The sequence below is a fragment of the Ciona robusta genome, unplaced genomic scaffold, assembly GCF_009617815.1.
Source record: "Ciona robusta unplaced genomic scaffold, ASM961781v2 AP042763.1".
Taxonomy (NCBI): domain Eukaryota; kingdom Metazoa; phylum Chordata; class Ascidiacea; order Phlebobranchia; family Cionidae; genus Ciona; species Ciona robusta.
The window spans coordinates 25492-47654 of NW_028323142.1; the positions used below are offsets into that span (position 1 = coordinate 25492).

The following is a 22163-nucleotide window of genomic DNA, read 5'->3' on the forward strand; positions in this document are numbered from 1 at the left end:
ATTTTAAAAATTTTTGTTTTGCTTGAAGGGGAGGGTGTGAGGTATTCGTTAAATATTTGTGGTTTTTGTGTGTAGTTTGTTGTGATGTTCTTCTGCATTGTTTCCTAGTTTTACTTCCGTTGCTAAGTTTGGCTTTTGTGTTAAGTTGATAAGTGTCGCGTTTATTTCATCCTAAAGCATAATTGGTCGTCATGGCGGGTGTGCGACTTTTGCTTTCATTTTACTTAAATCCGCCCCGGTAATGCATAAGACACGTTGATAAACTTTTAAGAAATCCTACATCAGTCTGGTCAGTAGGGGTAGTCTACATAACAACATAGTCTAGGTAACAACTTTTTGTATTAATATGATTTTTATATGGTAGATAACGGAGGGTAACGCAACATTGGGTAAGTTGAAAGGAACCCCCCTAACCCCAACATCTTACACATCAACCCTAAACCAGATGAATGTCAGATTCTTCACCGACGCGTCCGTTCAGCGTCGTGGCTTCACTGCCACTTATAAACAAGGTAATGTCACTAAAGTATAAACAAGGTAATGTCTCTAAAGTATAAAACAAGGTAATGTCACTAAAATTTACTGACAGCCTAACAAGTTGTAACATTACAGTGACATGCGGTGCCAGCGTCACGGCAACGACTATCCCACAAACCTTCTGGTCACCCAACCACCCCAACGATTACCCTAACAATGCACACTGTTTTTGGAACTTCCATACGACTAGGGGAGGTCAGGTTCAAGTCACCTTTACTACAGTCCATACTGAGGATTGTTGTGATTTTGTGGAGGTGGGTGAGATTCTGGGTTCGAATCCAGGCCAGGGTTGGAGAACCAGGGGTTGTGGGTTCAAACCCAGGTCAGGGTTAGAGAACCAGGAATCCTGGGTTCGAATCCAGGCCAAAGTTGGAGAACCAGGGGCCTTGGGTTCGAATCCAGGCCAGGGTTAGAGAACCAGGGATCCTGGGTTCGAATCCAGGCCAAAGTTGGAGAACCAGGGGTCCTGGGTTTGAATCCAGGCCAGGGTTGGAGAACCAGGGATTCTGGGTTCGAATTCAGGCCAGGGTTGGAGAACCAGGGGTCCTGGGTTTGAATCCAGGCCAGGGTTAGAGAACCAGGGATTCTGGGTTTGAATCCAAGCCAGGGTTAGAGAACCAGGGATTCTGGGTTCGAATCCAGGCCAGGGTTGGAGAACCAGGGATCCCGGGTTCGAATCCAGGCCAGGGTTGGAGAACCAGGGATCCTGGGTTTGAATCCAGGCCAGGGTTTGGAGAACCAGGGATCCTGGGTTCGAATCCAAGCCGGGGTTGGAGAACCAGGGATCCTGGGTTCGAATCCAGGCCAGGGTTGGAGAACCAGGGGTCCTGGATTCAAATCCAGGTCAGAGTTAGAGAACCAGGGATCCTGGGTTCGAATCCAGGTCAGAGTTAGAGAACCAGGGATCCTGGGTTCGAATCCAGGCCAGGGTTGGAGAACAAAGGATCCTGGGTTCGAATCCAGGTCAGGGTTGGAGAACCAGGTAGACGAATATCTTCTTTGTACGTGTATGTATCATGCACACGCTATGTCACACACTGCATTATTCGCCCGTGAATGCCACGTTTGGTGATGCAACCACAAATCCATCAGTTGTGCGTTTAATGCAGGCAGTGTTTTACTATTTCGTTTATTGTGTCTTTCCTCAACTCATTCATTACGCAGAATTGTTCCAATCATTCATTAAGTTCACATTAAATAAACCAAGCTTTGAAATAGGTTGTACCCTATCGTCTACTAGGGATACTGGGTTCGAAGCTAGGTCATAGTGCATGTATAAATAAAAAGTTGTTTTAAATTGTAAGATATTTGAACGAGGGCAGCGTGTTGGAAAGTTAAACGGAAACATCATCGGGTCACGTACGTTTACATCCGTCGGGCATTCGTTGAGTGTTTATTTCAAAAGTGATTCATCCGTTTCAAGAAGTGGATTCAATGCAACGTATATGATCGGTACGTCGGTACTCGGAAAAATACCTTTATTAAAATATTGTTTTACAGCTAAATGTGGAGGAAACATGTCGGCAACATTTAACCCCCAGTATTTCACTTCACCCAATTACCCATCGTTATACACAAACAATGCGGATTGTGTTTGGACAATCAAACCAAGCATTCCAGCTTTTCTAGTTGAACTGATTGTGTTGGAGTTGAGAACGGAGTCGTGTTGTGACTATGTGGAGGTAAGTTTGGAAGGTGTTTGAAATATGTTGGGAATACGTTGGGAATGTGTTGGGAATACGTTGGAAATACGTTGGGAATGCGTTGAGAATGCGTTGGAAATACGTTGGGAATACGTTGGGAATACGTTGGGTATACGTTGGGTATACGTTGGGTATACGTTGGGTATACGTTGGGTATACGTCGGGTATACGTTGGGTATACGTTGGGTATACGTTGGGTATACGTTGGGAATGTGTTGGGAATACGTTGGGAATACGTTGAGAATGCGTTGGGAATACGTTGGGAATACGTTGGGAATACGTTGGGTATACGTCGGGTATACGTCGGGTATACGTTGGGAATACGTTGGGTATACGTTGGGTATACGTCGGGTATACGTTGGGTATACGTTGGGTATACGTTGGGTATACGTTGGGTATACGTTGGGTATACGTTGGGTATACGTTGGGTATACGTTGGGTATACGTTGGGTATACGTTGGGTATACGTTGGGTATACGTTGGGTATACGTTGGGTATACGTTGGGTATACGTTGGGTATACGTTGGGTATACGTTGGGTATACGTTGGGTATACGTCGGGTATACGTTGGGTATACGTTGGGTATACGTCGGGTATACGTCGGGTATACGTTGGGTATACGTTGGGTATACGTTGGGTATACGTTGGGTATACGTTGGGTATACGTTGGGTATACGTTGGGTATACGTTGGGTATACGTTGGGTATACGTTGAGAATGCGTTGGGAATACGTTGGGAATACGTTGGGTATACGTTGGGTATACGTCGGGTATACGTTGGGTATACGTCGGGTATACGTTGGGTATACGTTGGGTATACGTTGGGTATACGTTGAGAATGCGTTGGGAATACGTTGGGTATACGTTGGGAATACGTTGGGTATACGTTGGGTATACGTCGGGTATACGTTGGGTATACGTTGGGAATACGTTGAGAATGCGTTGGGAATACGTTGGGAATACGTTGAGAATGCGTTGGGAATACGTTGGGAATACGTTGGGAATACGTTGGGTATACGTTGGGTATACGTTGGGAATACGTTGGGAATACGTTGGGAATACGTTGGGTATACGTTGGGAATACGTTGGGTATACGTTGGGTATACGTCGGGTATACGTTGGGTATACGTTGGGAATACGTTGAGAATGCGTTGGGAATACGTTGGGAATACGTTGAGAATGCGTTGGGAATACGTTGGGAATACGTTGGGAATACGTTGGGTATACGTTGGGTATACGTTGGGAATACGTTGGGAATACGTTGGGAATACGTTGGGAATACGTTGGGTATACGTTGGGAATACGTTGGGTATACGTTGGGTATACGTTGGGAATACGTTGGGAATACGTTGGGAATACGTTGGGTATACGTTGGGTATACGTTGGGAATACGTTGGGAATACGTTGGGAATACGTTGGGAATACGTTGGGTATACGTTGGGTATACGTTGGGAATACGTTGGGAATACGTTGGGAATACGTTGGGTATACGTTGGGTATACGTTGGGTATACGTCGGGTATACGTTGGGTATACGTTGGGTATACGTTGGGAATGTGTTGGGAATGCGTTGGGAATGCGTTGGGAATACGTTGGGAATACGTTGGGAATACGTTGGGAATACGTTGGGAATGCGTTGGGAATGTGTTGGGAATACGTTGGGAATACGTTGGGAATACGTTGAGAATGCGTTGGGAATACGTTGGGTATACGTTGGGTATACGTTGGGAATGCGTTGGGAATACGTTGGGAATACGTTGGGAATACGTTGGGAATACGTTGGGAATACGTTGGGAATACGTTGGGAATACGTTGAGAATGCGTTGGGAATACGTCGGGTATACGTTGGGTATACGTCGGGTATACGTTGGGAATACGTTGGGTATACGTTGGGTATACGTTGGGAATACGTTGGGTATACGTCGGGTATACGTTGGGTATACGTTGGGTATACGTCGGGAATACGTTGGGTATACGTTGGGTATACGTCGGGTATACGTTGGGTATACGTTGGGTATACGTTGGGTATACGTTGGGAATACGTTGGGTATACGTCGGGTATACGTTGGGAATACGTTGGGAATACGTTGGGAATACGTTGGGTATACGTTGGGTATACGTTGGGTATACGTTGGGAATGCGTTGGGTATACGTTGGGTATGCGTTGGGTATACGTCGGGTATACGTTGGGTATACGTTGGGTATACGTTGGGTATGCGTTGGGTATACGTCGGGTATACGTTGGGTATACGTTGGGTATACGTTGGGTATACGTTGGGTATACGTTGGGAATGTGTTGGGAATGCGTTGGGAATGCGTTGGGAATACGTTGGGAATACGTTGGGAATACGTTGGGAATACGTTGGGAATGCGTTGGGAATGTGTTGGGAATACGTTGGGAATACGTTGGGAATACGTTGAGAATGCGTTGGGAATACGTTGGGAATACGTTGGGTATACGTCGGGTATACGTCGGGTATACGTCGGGTATACGTTGGAAATACGTTGGGAATACGTTGGGAATACGTTGGGAATACGTTGGGAATACGTTGGGTATACGTTGGGAATACGTTGGGTATACGTTGGGTATACGTTGGGTATACGTTGGGTATACGTTGGGAATACGTTGGGTATACGTTGGGTATACGTTGGGTATACGTTGGGTATACGTTGGAAATACGTTGGAAATACGTTGGGAATGCGTTAGGAATGTGTTGGGAATGTGTTGGGAATGCGTTGGGAATACGTTGGGAATACGTTGGGTATACGTTGGGAATACGTTGGGTATACGTTGGGTATACGTTGGGTATACGTTGGGTATACGTTGGAAATACGTTGGGAATACGTTGGGAATACGTTGGAATACGTTGGGAATACGTTGGGAATACGTTGGGAATACGTTGGGAATACGTTGGGAATACGTTGGAATACGTTAGGAATGTGTTGGGAATACGTTGGGAATACGTTGGGAATACGTTGGGAATACGTTGGGAATACGTTGGGAATACGTTGGGAATACGTTGGGTATACGTTGGGAATACGTTGGGTATACGTTGGGAATACGTTGGGAATACGTTGGGAATACGTTGGGAATACGTTGGGAACGTTGGGTATACGTTGGGTATACGTTGGGAATACGTTGGGAATACGTTGGGAATACGTTGGGAATACGTTGGAAATACGTTGGGAATATGTTGGGAATGTGTTGGGAATGCGTTAGGAATGCGTTGGGAATACGTTGGGTATACGTTGGGAATACGTTGGGTATACGTTGGGTATACGTTGGGTATACGTTGGAAATACGTTGGGAATATGTTGGGAATGTTGGGAATGCGTTGGGAATACGTTGGGAATACGTTGGGTAACGTTGGGAATACGTTGGGTAATGTGTTGGGTATACGTTGGGTATACGTTGGAAATACGTTGGGAATACGTTGGGAATACGTTAGGAATGTGTTGGGAATACGTTGGGAATACGTTGGGAATACGTTAGGAATGTGTTGGGATACGTTGGGAATACGTTGGGAATACGTTTGGGAATACGTTGGGAATACGTTGGGAATACGTTGGGAATACGTTGGGAATACGTTGGGAATACGTTGGGAATGTGTTGGGAATACGTTGGGAATACGTTGGGAATACGTTGGGAATACGTTGGGAATACGTTGGGAATACGTTGGAAATACGTTGGGAATACGTTGGGAATACGTTAGGAATGTGTTGGGAATACGTTGGGAATACGTTGGGAATACGTTGGGAATACGTTGGGAATACGTTGGGAATACGTTGGGTAATACGTTGGGAATACGTTGGGAATACGTTGGGAATACGTTGGGAATACGTTGGGAATACGTTGGGAATACGTTGGGAATACGTTGGGAATACGTTGGGAATACGTTGGGAATACGTTGGGAATACGTTGGGAATACGTTGGGAATACGTTGGGAATGTGTTGGGAATACGTTGGGAATACGTTGGGAATACGTTGGGAATACGTTGGGAATACGTTGGAAATACGTTGGGTATACGTTGGGAATACGTTGGGAATACGTTGGAATACGTTGGGAATACGTTGGGAATACGTTGGGAATACGTTGGGAATACGTTGGGAATACGTTGGGTATACGTTGGGTATACGTTGGGAATACGTTGGGAATACGTTGGGTATACGTTGGGAATACGTTGGGTATACGTTGGGAATACGTTGGGAATACGTTGGGAATACGTTGGGTATACGTTGGGTATACGTTGGGTATACGTTGGGAATACGTTGGGAATACGTTGGGAATACGTTGGGTATACGTTGGGTAATACGTTGGGAATACGTTGGGAATACGTTGGGTATACGTTGGGTATACGTTGGGAATACGTTGGGAATACGTTGGGAATACGTTGGGAATACGTTGGGTATACGTTGGAATACGTTGGGAATATGTTGGGAATGTGTTGGGAATGCGTTGGGAATGCGTTGGGAATATTTGGGAATACGTTGGAATACGTTGGGTATACGTTGGGAATACGTTGGAAATACGTTGGGAATATGTTGGGAATGTGTTGGGAATGCGTTGGGAATGCGTTGGGAATGTTTGGGAATACGTTGGAATACGTTGGGTATACGTTGGGAATACGTTAGGAATGTGTTGGGAATACGTTGGGAATACGTTGGGAATACGTTGGGAATACGTTGGGAATACGTTGGGAATGTGTTGGGAATACGTTGGGAATACGTTGGGAATACGTTAGGAATGTGTTGGGAATACGTTGGGAATACGTTGGGAATACGTTGGGAATACGTTGGGAATACGTTGGAATGTGTTGGGAATACGTTGGGAATACGTTGGGAATACGTTGGGAATACGTTGGGAATACGTTGGGAATACGTTGGGAATACGTTGGGAATACGTTGGGAATATTTGGGAATACGTTGGGAATACGTTGGGAATACGTTGGGAATATTTTGGGAATACATTGGGAATACGTTGGGAATACGTTGGGAATACGTTGGGAATGTTTGGGAATACGTTGGGAATACGTTGGGAATACGTTGGGAATATTTTGGGAATACGTTGGGAATACGTTGGGAATACGTTGGGAATACGTTGGGAATACGTTGGGAATGCGTTGGGAATGTGTTGGGAATACGTTGGGAATATGTTGGGAATACATTGGGAATACGTTGGGAATACGTTGGGAATGTGTTGGGAATACGTTGGGAATACGTTGGGAATACGTTGGGAATACGTTGGGAATACGTTGGGAATGTTTGGGAATACGTTGGGAATACGTTGGGAATACGTTGGAATGTTGGGAATACGTTGGGAATACGTTGGGAATACGTTGGGTATACGTTGGGAATACGTTGGGAATACGTTGGGAATACGTTGGGAATACGTTGGGTATACGTTGGGAATACGTTGGGTATACGTTGGGTATACGTTGGGAATACGTTGGGAATACGTTGGGAATACGTTGGGTACGTTGGGAATACGTTGGGAATACGTTGGGATACGTTGGGTATACGTTGGGAATACGTTGGGATACGTTGGGAATACGTTGGGAATGTGTTGGGAATACGTTGGGAATACGTTGGGAATACGTTGGGAATACGTTGGGAATACGTTGGGATACGTTGGGTATACGTTGGGAATGTGTTGGGAATACGTTGGGAATACGTTGGGAATACGTTGGGAATACGTTGGGAATACGTTGGGAATACGTTGGGAATACGTTGGGAATGCGTTGGGAATACGTTGGGAATACGTTGGGAATACGTTGGGAATACGTTGGGAATACGTTGGGTATACGTTGGGAATACGTTGGGAATGCGTTGGGAATACGTTGGGTATACGTTGGGTATACGTTGGGTATACGTTGGGTATACGTTGGGAATACGTTGGGAATACGTTGGGTATACGTTGGGTATACGTTGGGTATACGTTGGGTATACGTTGGGTATACGTTGGGTATACGTTGGGTATACGTTGGGAATACGTTGGGTATACGTTGGGATACGTGGGTATACGTTGGGTATACGTTGGGTATACGTTGGGTATACGTTGGGTATACGTTGGGAATACGTTGGGAATACGTTGGGAATGCGTTGGGAATGTGTTGGGAATACGTTGGGAATACGTTGGGAATACGTTGAGAATGCGTTGGGAATACGTTGGGAATACGTTGGGAATACGTTGGGTATACGTTGGGTATACGTTGGGTATACGTTGGGTATACGTTGGGTATACGTTGGGTATACGTTGGGTATACGTTGGGTATACGTCGGGTATACGTCGGGTATACGTCGGGTATACGTCGGGTATACGTCGGGTATACGTTGGAAATACGTTGGGAATACGTTGGGAATACGTTGGGAATACGTTGGGAATACGTTGGGTATACGTCGGGTATACGTCGGGTATACGTCGGGTATACGTTGGAAATACGTTGGGAATACGTTGGGAATACGTTGGGAATACGTTGGGAATACGTTGGGTATACGTTGGGAATACGTTGGGTATACGTTGGGTATACGTTGGGTATACGTTGGGTATACGTTGGAAATACGTTGGGAATATGTTGGGAATGTGTTGGGAATGCGTTGGGAATACGTTGGGAATACGTTGGGTATACGTTGGGAATACGTTGGGTATACGTTGGGTATACGTTGGGTATACGTTGGAAATACGTTGGGAATACGTTGGGAATGCGTTAGGAATGTGTTGGGAATACGTTAGGAATGTGTTGGGAATACGTTAGGAATGTGTTGGGTATACGTTAGGAATACGTTAGGAATGTGTTGGGAATACGTTGGGAATACGTTGGGAATACGTTGGGAATACGTTGGGAATACGTTGGGAATACGTTGGGAATACGTTGGGTATACGTTGGGAATACGTTGGGTATACGTTGGGTATACGTTGGGTATACGTTGGGTATACGTTGGAAATACGTTGGGAATATGTTGGGAATGTGTTGGGAATGCGTTGGGAATACGTTGGGAATACGTTGGGTATACGTTGGGAATACGTTGGGTATACGTTGGGTATACGTTGGGTATACGTTGGGTATACGTTGGAAATACGTTGGGAATACGTTGGGAATGCGTTAGGAATGTGTTGGGAATACGTTAGGAATGTGTTGGGAATACGTTAGGAATGTGTTGGGTATACGTTAGGAATACGTTAGGAATGTGTTGGGAATACGTTGGGAATACGTTGGGAATACGTTGGGAATACGTTGGGAATACGTTGGGAATACGTTGGGAATGTGTTGGGAATACGTTGGGAATACGTTGGGAATACGTTAGGAATGTGTTGGGAATACGTTGGAAATACGTTGGAAATACGTTGGGAATACGTTGGGAATACGTTAGGAATGTGTTGGGAATACGTTGGGAATACGTTGGGAATACGTTGGGAATACGTTGGGAATACGTTGGGAATACATTGGGTATACGTTGGGAATACGTTGGGAATACATTGGGAATACGTTGGGAATACGTTGGGAATACGTTGGGAATACGTTGGGAATACGTTGGGAATACGTTGGGAATACGTTGGGAATACGTTGGGAATACGTTGGGAATACGTTGGGAATACGTTGGGAATGTGTTGGGAATACGTTGGGAATACGTTGGGAATACGTTAGGAATGTGTTGGGAATACGTTGGAAATACGTTGGAAATACGTTGGGAATACGTTGGGAATACGTTAGGAATGTGTTGGGAATACGTTGGGAATACGTTGGGAATACGTTGGGAATACGTTGGGAATACGTTGGGAATACATTGGGTATACGTTGGGAATACGTTGGGAATACGTTGGGTATACGTTGGGAATACGTTGGGAATACATTGGGAATACGTTGGGAATACGTTGGGAATACGTTGGGTATACGTTGGGTATACGTCGGGTATACGTTGGGTATACGTTGGGTATACGTTGGGTATACGTTGGGTATACGTTGGGAATACGTTGGGAATACGTTGGGTATACGTCGGGTATACGTTGGGTATACGTTGGGAATACGTTGGGAATACGTTGGGAATACGTTGGGAATACGTTGGGTATACGTTGGGTATACGTTGGAAATACGTTGGGAATACGTTGGGTATACGTCGGGTATACGTTGGGTATACGTTGGGAATATTTTGGGAATACGTTGGGAATACGTTGGGAATACGTTGGGAATACGTTGGAAATACGTTGGGAATATGTTGGGAATGTGTTGGGAATGCGTTGGGAATGCGTTGGGAATATTTTGGGAATACGTTGGAAATACGTTGGGTATACGTTGGGTATACGTTGGAAATACGTTGGGAATATGTTGGGAATGTGTTGGGAATGCGTTGGGAATGCGTTAGGAATGTGTTGGGAATACGTTAGGAATGTGTTGGGTATACGTTAGGAATACGTTAGGAATGTGTTGGGAATACGTTGGGAATACGTTGGGAATACGTTGGGAATACGTTGGGAATACGTTGGGAATGTGTTGGGAATACGTTGGGAATACGTTGGGAATACGTTAGGAATGTGTTGGGAATACGTTGGAAATACGTTGGAAATACGTTGGGAATACGTTGGGAATACGTTAGGAATGTGTTGGGAATACGTTGGGAATACGTTGGGAATACGTTGGGAATACGTTGGGAATACATTGGGAATACGTTGGGAATACGTTGGGAATACATTGGGAATATTTTGGGAATACGTTGGGAATACGTTGGGAATACGTTGGGAATATTTTGGGAATACGTTGGGAATACGTTGGGAATATTTTGGGAATACGTTAGGAATGTGTTGGGAATACATTGGGAATACGTTGGGAATGCGTTGGGAATATTTTGGGAATACATTGGGAATACGTTGGGAATACGTTGGGAATGCGTTGGGAATACGTTGGGAATGCGTTGGGAATGTGTTGGGAATATTTTGGGAATACGTTGGGAATATGTTAGGAATGTGTTGGGAATACGTTAGGAATGTGTTGGGAATACGTTGGGAATGCGTTGGGAATACGTTGGGAATACGTTGGGAATGTGTTGGGAATACGTTGGGAATACGTTGGGAATACGTTGGGAATACGTTGGGAATATGTTAGGAATGTGTTGGGAATGTGTTGGGAATACGTTGGGAATATGTTAGGAATGTGTTGGGAATACGTTGGGAATATGTTAGGAATGTGTTGGGAATGTGTTGGGAATACGTTGGGAATACGTTGGGAATATTTTGGGAATACGTTGGGAATATGTTAGGAATGTGTTGGGAATACGTTAGGAATGTGTTGGGAATACGTTGGGAATGCGTTGGGAATACGTTGGGAATACGTTGGGAATGTGTTGGGAATACGTTGGGAATACGTTGGGAATACGTTGGGAATATGTTAGGAATGTGTTGGGAATGTGTTGGGAATACGTTGGGAATATGTTAGGAATGTGTTGGGAATACGTTGGGAATGCGTTGGGAATACGTTGGGTATACGTTGGGAATGCGTTGGGAATACGTTGGGAATACGTTGGGAATGTGTTGGGAATACGTTGGGAATATGTTGGGAATGCGTTGGGAATACGTTGGGAATGCGTTGGGAATACGTTGGGAATGCGTTGGGAATGTGTTGGGAATACGTTGGGAATACATTGGGAATGCGTTGGAATGTGTTGGGAATACGTTGGGAATATTTTGGGAAAACATTGTGAATATGTTGGGAATGCGTTGGGAATACGTTGGGAATGCGTTGGGAATGTGTTGGGAATACGTTGGGAATACATTGGGAATGCGTTGGAATGTGTTGGGAATACGTTGGGAATGTGTTGGGAATGCGTTGGGAATACGTTGGGAATACGTTGGGAATGTGTTGGGAATGCGTTGGGAATACGTTGGGAATACGTTGGGAATGCGTTGGGAATATTTTGGGAATGCGTTGGGAATACGTTGGGAATACGTTGGGAATGTGTTGGGAATACGTTGGGAATGCGTTGGGAATGTGTTGGGAATACGTTGGGAATGCGTTGGGAATACGTTGGGAATGCGTTGGGAATGTGTTGGGAATACGTTGGGAATACATTGGGAATGCGTTGGAATGTGTTGGGAATACGTTGGGAATACGTTGGGAATGCGTTGGAATGTGTTGGGAATACGTTGGGAATACGTTGGGAATGCGTTGGGAATACGTTGGGAATACGTTGGGAATGCGTTGGGAATGCGTTGGAATGTGTTGGGAATACGTTGGGAATACGTTGGGAATACGTTGGGAATGCGTTGGAATGTGTTGGGAATACGTTGGGAATGCGTTGGGAATACGTTGGGAATGCGTTGGGAATGTGTTGGGAATACGTTGGGAATACATTGGGAATGCGTTGGAATGTGTTGGGAATACGTTGGGAATGTGTTGGGAATACGTTGGGAATACGTTGGGAATGCGTTGGGAATACGTTGGGAATACGTTGGGAATGCGTTGGGAATGCGTTGGAATGTGTTGGGAATACGTTGGGAATACGTTGGGAATACGTTGGGAATGCGTTGGAATGTGTTGGGAATACGTTGGGAATGCGTTGGGAATACGTTGGGAATATTTTGGGAATACATTGGGAATATGTTGGGAATGCGTTGGAATGTGTTGGGAATACGTTGGGAATACGTTGGGAATGTGTTGGGAATACGTTGGGAATACGTTGGGAATGCGTTGGGAATACGTTGGGAATACGTTGGGAATGCGTTGGGAATGCGTTGGAATGCGTTGGGAATACGTTGGGAATACGTTGGGAATACGTTGGGAATGCGTTGGAATGTGTTGGGAATACGTTGGGAATACGTTGGGAATACGTTGGGAATACGTTGGGAATGCGTTGGGAATACGTTGGGATTATTTTGGGAATACATTGGGAATACGTTGGGAATACGTTGGGAATGCGTTGGGAATACGTTGGAAATACGTTGGGAATGTGTTGGGAATATTTTGGGAATACATTGGGAATACGTTGGGAATACGTTGGGAATGCGTTGGGAATACGTTGGGAATATTTTGGGAATACATTGGGAATACGTTGGGAATACGTTGGGAATATGTTGGGAATGCGTTGGAAATACGTTGGGAATGTGTTGGGAATACGTTGGGAATATTTTGGGAATATGTTGGGAATACATTGGGAATACGTTGGGAATACGTTGGGAATATGTTGGGAATGCGTTGGAAATACGTTGGGAATGTGTTGGGAATACGTTGGGAATATTTTGGGAATATGTTGGGAATGTGTTGGGAATATTTTGGGAATGTGTTGGGAATACGTTGGGAAAACATTGGGAATACGTTGGGAATGTGTTGGGAATACGTTGGGAATGTGTTGGGAATGTGTTGGGAATACGTTGGGAATACGTTGGGAATGTGTTGGGAATACGTTAGGAATATGTTGGGAATACATTGGGAATACGTTGGGAATACGTTGGGAATGCGTTGGGAATACGTTGGAAATACGTTGGGAATGTGTTGGGAATACGTTGGGAATATTTTGGGAATATGTTGGGAATACATTGGGAATACGTTGGGAATACGTTGGGAATACGTTGGGAATACGTTGGAAATACGTTGGGAATGTGTTGGGAATACGTTGGGAATATTTTGGGAATATGTTGGGAATACATTGGGAATACGTTGGGAATACGTTGGAAATACGTTGGGAATATTTTGGGAATACGTTGGGAATACGTTGGGAATACATTGGGAATACGTTGGGAATACGTTGGGAATGCGTTGGGAATACGTTGGGAATGCGTTGGGAATATTTTGGGAATACATTGGGAATACGTTGGGAATACGTTGGGAATGTGTTGGGAATACGTTGGGAATACGTTGGGAATGTGTTGGGAATACGTTGGGAATACATTGGGAATACGTTGGGAATACGTTGGGAATGCGTTGGGAATACGTTGGGAATGCGTTGGGAATATTTTGGGAATACATTGGGAATACGTTGGGAATACGTTGGGAATGTGTTGGGAATACGTTGGGAATACGTTGGGAATGTGTTGGGAATACGTTGGGAATGCGTTGGGAATATTTTGGGAATACATTGGGAATACGTTGGGAATACGTTGGGAATGCGTTGGGAATACGTTGGAAATACGTTGGGAATGTGTTGGGAATACGTTGGGAATATTTTGGGAATATGTTGGGAATACATTGGGAATACGTTGGGAATACGTTGGGAATACGTTGGGAATACGTTGGGAATACGTTGGGAATGCGTTGGGAATACGTTGGAAATACGTTGGGAATGTGTTGGGAATACGTTGGGAATATTTTGGGAATATGTTGGGAATACATTGGGAATACGTTGGGAATACGTTGGGAATACGTTGGGAATACGTTGGGAATACGTTGGGAATATTTTGGGAATATGTTGGGAATACGTTGGGAATATTTTGGGAATACGTTGGGAATACGTTGGGAATGCGTTGGGAATACGTTGGAAATACGTTGGGAATGTGTTGGGAATACGTTGGGAATATGTTGGGAATACATTGGGAATACGTTGGGAATACGTTGGGAATGTGTTGGGAATACGTTGGGAATACGTTGGGAATACGTTGGGAATACGTTGGGAATATGTTAGGAATGTGTTGGGAATGTGTTGGGAATACGTTGGGAATATGTTAGGAATGTGTTGGGAATACGTTGGGAATGCGTTGGGAATACGTTGGGTATACGTTGGGAATGCGTTGGGAATACGTTGGGAATACGTTGGGAATGTGTTGGGAATACGTTGGGAATATGTTGGGAATGCGTTGGGAATACGTTGGGAATGCGTTGGGAATACGTTGGGAATGCGTTGGGAATGTGTTGGGAATACGTTGGGAATACATTGGGAATGCGTTGGAATGTGTTGGGAATACGTTGGGAATATTTTGGGAAAACATTGTGAATATTTTGGGAATATGTTGGGAATACATTGGGAATACGTTGGGAATACGTTGGGAATATGTTGGGAATGCGTTGGAAATACGTTGGGAATGTGTTGGGAATACGTTGGGAATATTTTGGGAATATGTTGGGAATGTGTTGGGAATATTTTGGGAATGTGTTGGGAATACGTTGGGAAAACATTGGGAATACGTTGGGAATGTGTTGGGAATACGTTGGGAATGTGTTGGGAATACGTTGGGAATACGTTGGGAATGTGTTGGGAATACGTTGGGAATGTGTTGGGAATACGTTGGGAATACGTTGGGAATGCGTTGGGAATGTGTTGGGAATATTTTGGGAATACATTGGGAATACGTTGGGAATACGTTGGGAATGCGTTGGGAATGTGTTGGGAATACATTGGGAATACGTTGGGAATACGTTGGGAATGCGTTGGGAATACGTTGGAAATACGTTGGGAATGTGTTGGGAATACGTTGGGAATATTTTGGGAATATGTTGGGAATGTGTTGGGAATATTTTGGGAATGTGTTGGGAATACGTTGGGAAAACATTGGGAATACGTTGGGAATGTGTTGGGAATACGTTGGGAATGTGTTGGGAATACGTTGGAAATACGTTGGGAATGTGTTGGGAATACGTTGGGAATGTGTTGGGAATATTTTGGGAATACATTGGGAATACGTTGGGAATACGTTGGGAATACGTTGGGAATGCGTTGGGAATGTGTTGGGAATACGTTGGGAATGTGTTGGGAATACGTTGGAAATACGTTGGGAATACGTTGGGAATGTGTTGGGAATACGTTAGGAATATGTTGGGAATATTTTGGGAATACATTGGGAATACGTTGGGAATACGTTGGGAATACGTTGGGAATACGTTGGGAATGCGTTGGGAATGCGTTGGGAATGTGTTGGGAATACATTGGGAATACGTTGGGAATACGTTGGGAATGCGTTGGGAATACGTTGGAAATACGTTGGGAATGTGTTGGGAATACGTTGGGAATATTTTGGGAATATGTTGGGAATACATTGGGAATACGTTGGGAATACGTTGGGAATACGTTGGGAATACGTTGGGAATACGTTGGGAATGCGTTGGGAATACGTTGGAAATACGTTGGGAATGTGTTGGGAATACGTTGGGAATATTTTGGGAATATGTTGGGAATACATTGGGAATACGTTGGGAATACGTTGGGAATACGTTGGGAATACGTTGGGAATACGTTGGGAATATTTTGGGAATATGTTGGGAATACGTTGGGAATATTTTGGGAATACGTTGGGAATACGTTGGGAATACGTTGGGAATGCGTTGGGAATACGTTGGAAATACGTTGGGAATGTGTTGGGAATACGTTGGGAATATTTTGGGAATATGTTGGGAATACATTGGGAATACGTTGGGAATACGTTGGGAATACGTTGGGAATACGTTGGGAATACGTTGGGAATACGTTGGGAATATGTTGGGAATGCGTTGGAAATACGTTGGGAATGTGTTGGGAATACGTTGGGAATATTTTGGGAATATGTTGGGAATACATTGGGAATACGTTGGGAATACGTTGGGAATACGTTGGGAATACGTTGGGAATACGTTGGGAATGTGTTGGGAATACGTTGGGAATATTTTGGGAATACGTTGGGAATGTGTTGGGAATGTGTTGGGAATACGTTGGGAATACGTTGGGAATGCGTTTGGAATGTGTTGGGAATACGTTGGGAATACGTTGGGAATACGTTGGGTATACGTTGGGTATATTTTGGGAATACGTCGGGAATACGTTGGGAATGCGTTGGGAATACGTTGGGTATACGTTGGGTATACGTTGGGTATACGTTGGGTATACGTTGGGTATACGTTGGGTATACGTTGGGTATACGTTGGGTAAAAGTTAGGAATGCGTTAGGAATGTGTTGGGAATGCGTTGGGAATACGTTGGGAATACGTTAGGAATGTGTTGGGAATGCGTTGAGAATGCGTTGGGAATACGTTGGGAATACGTTGGGAATACGTTGGGAATACGTCGGGTATACGTTGGGTATACGTTGGGTATACGTTGGGAATATTTTGGGAATACGTTAGGAATGGGAATACGTTGGGAATACGTTGGGAATATTTTGGGAATACATTGGGAATACGTTGGGAATACATTGGGAATACGTTGGGAATACGTTGGGAATACGTTGGGAATACGTTGGGAATACGTTGGGAATATTTTGGGAATACGTTGGGAATGTGTTGGGAATGTGTTGGGAATACGTTGGGAATACGTTGGGAATACGTTTGGAATGTGTTGGGAATACGTTGGGAATACGTTGGGTATACGTTGGGTATATTTTGGGAATACGTTGGGAATGCGTTGGGAATGCGTTGGAATGTGTTGGGAATACGTTGGGAATGCGTTGGGAATACGTTGGGTATACGTTGGGTATACGTTGGGTATACGTTGGGTATACGTTGGGTATACGTTGGGTAAAAGTTAGGAATGCGTTAGGAATGTGTTGGGAATGCGTTGGGAATACGTTGGGAATACGTTGGGTATACGTTGGGTATACGTTGGGTATACGTTGGGTATACGTTGGGTATACGTTGGGAATACGTTGGGTATACGTTGGGTATACGTTGGGTATACGTTGGGTATACGTTGGGAATACGTTGGGAATGCGTTGGGAATACGTTGGGTATACGTTGGGTATACGTTGGGTATACGTTGGGTATACGTTGGGTATACGTTGGGTATACGTTGGGTAAAAGTTAGGAATGCGTTAGGAATGTGTTGGGAATGCGTTGGGAATACGTTGGGAATACGTTGGGAATACGTTGGGAATACGTCGGGTATACGTTGGGTATACGTTGGGTATACGTTGGGAATATTTTGGGAATACGTTAGGAATGGGAATACGTTGGGAATACGTTGGGAATATTTTGGGAATACATTGGGAATACGTTGGGAATACATTGGGAATACGTTGGGAATACGTTGGGAATACGTTGGGAATACGTTGGGAATACGTTGGGAATATTTTGGGAATACGTTAGGAATGGGAATACGTTGGGAATACGTTGGGAATATTTTGGGAATACATTGGGAATACGTTGGGAATACATTGGGAATACGTTGGGAATACGTTGGGAATACGTTGGGAATGTGTTGGGAATACGTTGGGAATACGTTGGGAATACGTTGGGAATACGTTGGGAATATTTTGGGAATACGTTAGGAATGGGAATACGTTGGGAATACGTTGGGAATATTTTGGGAATACATTGGGAATACGTTGGGAATATTTTGGGAATACGTTAGGAATGGGAATACGTTGGGAATACGTTGGGAATATTTTGGGAATACGTTAGGAATGGGAATACGTTGGGAATACGTTGGGAATATTTTGGGAATACATTGGGAATACGTTGGGAATACGTTGGGAATACGTTGGGAATACGTTGGGAATACGTTGGGAATATTTTGGGAATACGTTAGGAATGGGAATACGTTGGGAATACGTTGGGAATATTTTGGGAATACATTGGGAATACGTTGGGAATACATTGGGAATACGTTGGGAATACGTTGGGAATGTGTTGGGAATACGTTGGGAATACGTTGGGAATACGTTGGGAATACGTTGGGAATACGTTGGGAATACGTTGGGAATACATTGGGAATACGCTGGGAATGCGTTGGGAATACGTTGGGAATACGTTGGGAATACGTTGGGAATACGTTGGGAATGTGTTGGGAATACATTGGGAATACGTTGGGAATACATTGGGAATACGTTGGGAATACGTTGGGAATATTTTGGGAATACATTGGGAATATGTTGGGAATACGTTGGGAATGTGTTGGGAATACGTTGGGAATGTGTTGGGAATACATTGGGAATACGTTGGGAATACATTGGGAATACGTTGGGAATACGTTGGGAATATTTTGGGAATACGTTGGAAATACGTTGGGAATACGTTGGGAATACGTTGGGAATACGTTGGGAATGTGTTGGGAATACATTGGGAATACGTTGGGAATACGTTGGGAATACGTTGGGAATACGTTGGGAATACGTTGGGAATACATTGGGAATACGTTGGGAATACGTTGGGAATATTTTGGGAATACGTTGGGAATGTGTTGGGTATACGTTGGGAATACGTTGGGAATACGTTAGGAATGTGTTGGGTATACGTTAGGAATGTGTTGGGAATACGTTGGAAATACGTTGGAAATACGTTAGGAATGTGTTGGGAATACGTTGGGAATACGTGGGGAATACGTTGGGAATACGTTGGGAATGTGTTGGGAATACGTTGGGAATGTGTTGGGAATACGTTGGGAATACGTTGGGAATGTGTTGGGAATACGTTGGGAATGTGTTGGGAATACGTTGGGAATGTGTTGGGAATGTGTTGGGAATACGTTGGGAATGTGTTGGGAATGTGTGGGGAATACGTTGGGAATACGTTGGGAATACGTTAGGAATGTGTTGGGAATACGTTGGGAATGTGTTGGGAATGTGTGGGGAATACGTTGGGAATGTGTTGGGAATGTGTGGGGAATACGTTGGGAATACGTTGGGAATACGTTAGGAATGTGTTGGGAATGTGTTGGGAATACGTTGGGAATACGTGGGGAATACGTTGGGAATGTGTTGGGAATGTGTTGTGAATACGTTGGGAATACGTTGGGAATGTGTTGGGAATACGTGGGGAATACGTTGGGAATATGTTGGGAATGTGTTGGGAATACGTTGGGAATGCGTTGGGAATACATTGGAAATACGTTGGGAATATGTTGGGAATGTGTTGGGAATACGTTGGGAATAGGTTGGGAATGTGTTGGGAATGTGTTGGGTATACGTTGGGAATACGTTGGGAATACGTTGGGAATGTGTTGGGAATGTGTTGGGAATATGTTGGGAATGTGTTGGGAATACGTTGGGAATAGGTTGGGAATACGTTGGGAATATGTTGGGAATGTGTTGGGTATACGTTAGTAATACGTTGGGAATACGTTAGGAATGTGTTGGGAATACGTTGGGAATACGTTGGGAATGTGTTGGGAATACGTTGGGAATACGTTGGGAATACGTTGGGAATGTGTTGGGAATGTGTTGGGAATAGGTTGGGAATGTGTTGGGAATAGGTTGGGAATACGTTGGGAATACGTTGGGAATACGTTGGGAATACGTTGGGAATACGTTGGGAATACGTTGGGAATATGTTGGGAATGTGTTGGGAATACGTTGGGAATACGTTAGGAATGTGTTGAGAATAGGTTGGGAATGTGTTGGGAATGTGTTGGGAATAGGTTGGGAATGTGTTGGGAATACGTTGGGAATATGTTGGGAATGTGTTGGGAATACGTTGGGAATACGTTGGGAATAGGTTGGGAATAGGTTGGGAATACGTTGGGAATATGTTGGGAATATGTTGGGAATATGTTGGGAATGTGTTGGGTATACGTTAGGAATGTGTTGGGAATACGTTGGGAATGTGTTGGGAATACGTTGGGTATACGTTGGGAATAGGTTGGGAATAGGTTGGGAATACGTTGGGAATATGTTGGGAATATGTTGGGAATATGTTGGGAATGTGTTGGGAATAGGTTGGGAATGTGTTGGGAATAGGTTGGGAATGTGTTGGGAATACGTTGGGTATACGTTGGGAATAGGTTGGGAATACGTTGGGAATACGTTGGGAATACGTTGGGAATGTGTTGGGAATATGTTGGGAATGTGTTGGGAATACGTTGGGAATAGGTTGGGAATACGTTGGGAATACGTTGGGAATGTGTTGGGAATACGTTGGGAATAGGTTGGGAATACGTTGGGAATACGTTGGGAATGCGTTGGGAATGTGTTGGGAATACGTTGGGTATACGTTGGGTATACGTTGGGAATGTGTTGGGAATACGTTGGGAATGTGTTGGGAATGTGTTGGGAATACGTTGGGAATACGTTGGGAATACGTTGGGAATGCGTTGGGAATACGTTGGGAATACGTTGGGAATACGTTGGGAAACTTCCAAATGGATTAATTGCCTCCACTACGCAACAACGAATGTGTAGATTTCTCAATGGGCTAGTTATAAAAAAATACGGCCAATGGTCTACCAACAAGTCTTGCTTTCTGGGTTGAACATTGGTTGCTTAGGAATTATTTTCAGGTACTTGACTCGTCACGTATGTTGGGACGACTTAAAGGCAATGCAAGAAACCGAGTGTTTATGTCGCAAAGTGGGGAGTTAAAGATTAGGTTTCATTCGGACCAATCGGTGGCTTTTGCTGGTTTCCGGGCCTCGTACAAGCTTGGTATGTTGTGTCTCTGTTAACATAATATTGTGTCTATGTTACCTTAATGTTGTGTCTATGTTACCTTAATGTTGTGTCTATGTGAACTTATTGTTGTATCTATGTTAACTTAATGTTGTGTCTATGTTAACGTAATGTTGTGTCTATGTTAACGTAATGTTGTGTCTATGTTAACTTAATGTTGTATCTATGTTAACTTAATGTTGTGTCTATGTTAACATAATATTGTATCTATGTTAACGTAATGTTGTGTCTATGTTTAGATACATGCGGAACTAACCACACTGCCACTCCGACCCCAGCACCCCTAACTTCCCCACATTACCCCAATAATTACCCCAACAACCTGGAATGTGAATGGAACTTGATGGCAAGGGAAAGCTTCCAAGTTGAACTGAATGTGGTTGAACTTTTTACTGAGCGTTGCTGCGACTATGTTGATGTAAGTACATCATCACTGATAAATTAAACAATGTTTAGTTCAATAAAAATATTGTTTTAGATTTTTGATGGTTCAATAAAATTAGCTCGCTTGAAAGGAAACATTACGGCTCGTTCGTATATATCCACTAGTGGGGGTTTGAGAGTTGTGTTTCACAGTGATGGGTCTGTGGTAATGCGTGGATTCAACGCAACATTTCTACAAGGTAGAATTATTATTATAAAATTTCTTATAATAAAAGT

General features: G+C 44.0%; 1 protein-coding gene across 1 annotated transcript in view; it reads left to right on the forward strand.

Moving 5' to 3' along the window:
• The window catches only part of LOC149722736 (cubilin-like), a 47315-nt gene that overhangs the window by 3875 nt on the left and 21277 nt on the right, over positions 1-22163 (forward strand). Inside the window, exons 6-12 of the mRNA XM_089893700.1 lie at positions 365-512; positions 613-791; positions 1842-1989; positions 2038-2219; positions 21335-21479; positions 21743-21921; positions 21982-22126. Coding sequence (XP_089749826.1) covers positions 365-512; positions 613-791; positions 1842-1989; positions 2038-2219; positions 21335-21479; positions 21743-21921; positions 21982-22126 — 1126 coding nt within the window. The remainder of the gene's footprint in view (positions 1-364; positions 513-612; positions 792-1841; positions 1990-2037; positions 2220-21334; positions 21480-21742; positions 21922-21981; positions 22127-22163) is intronic.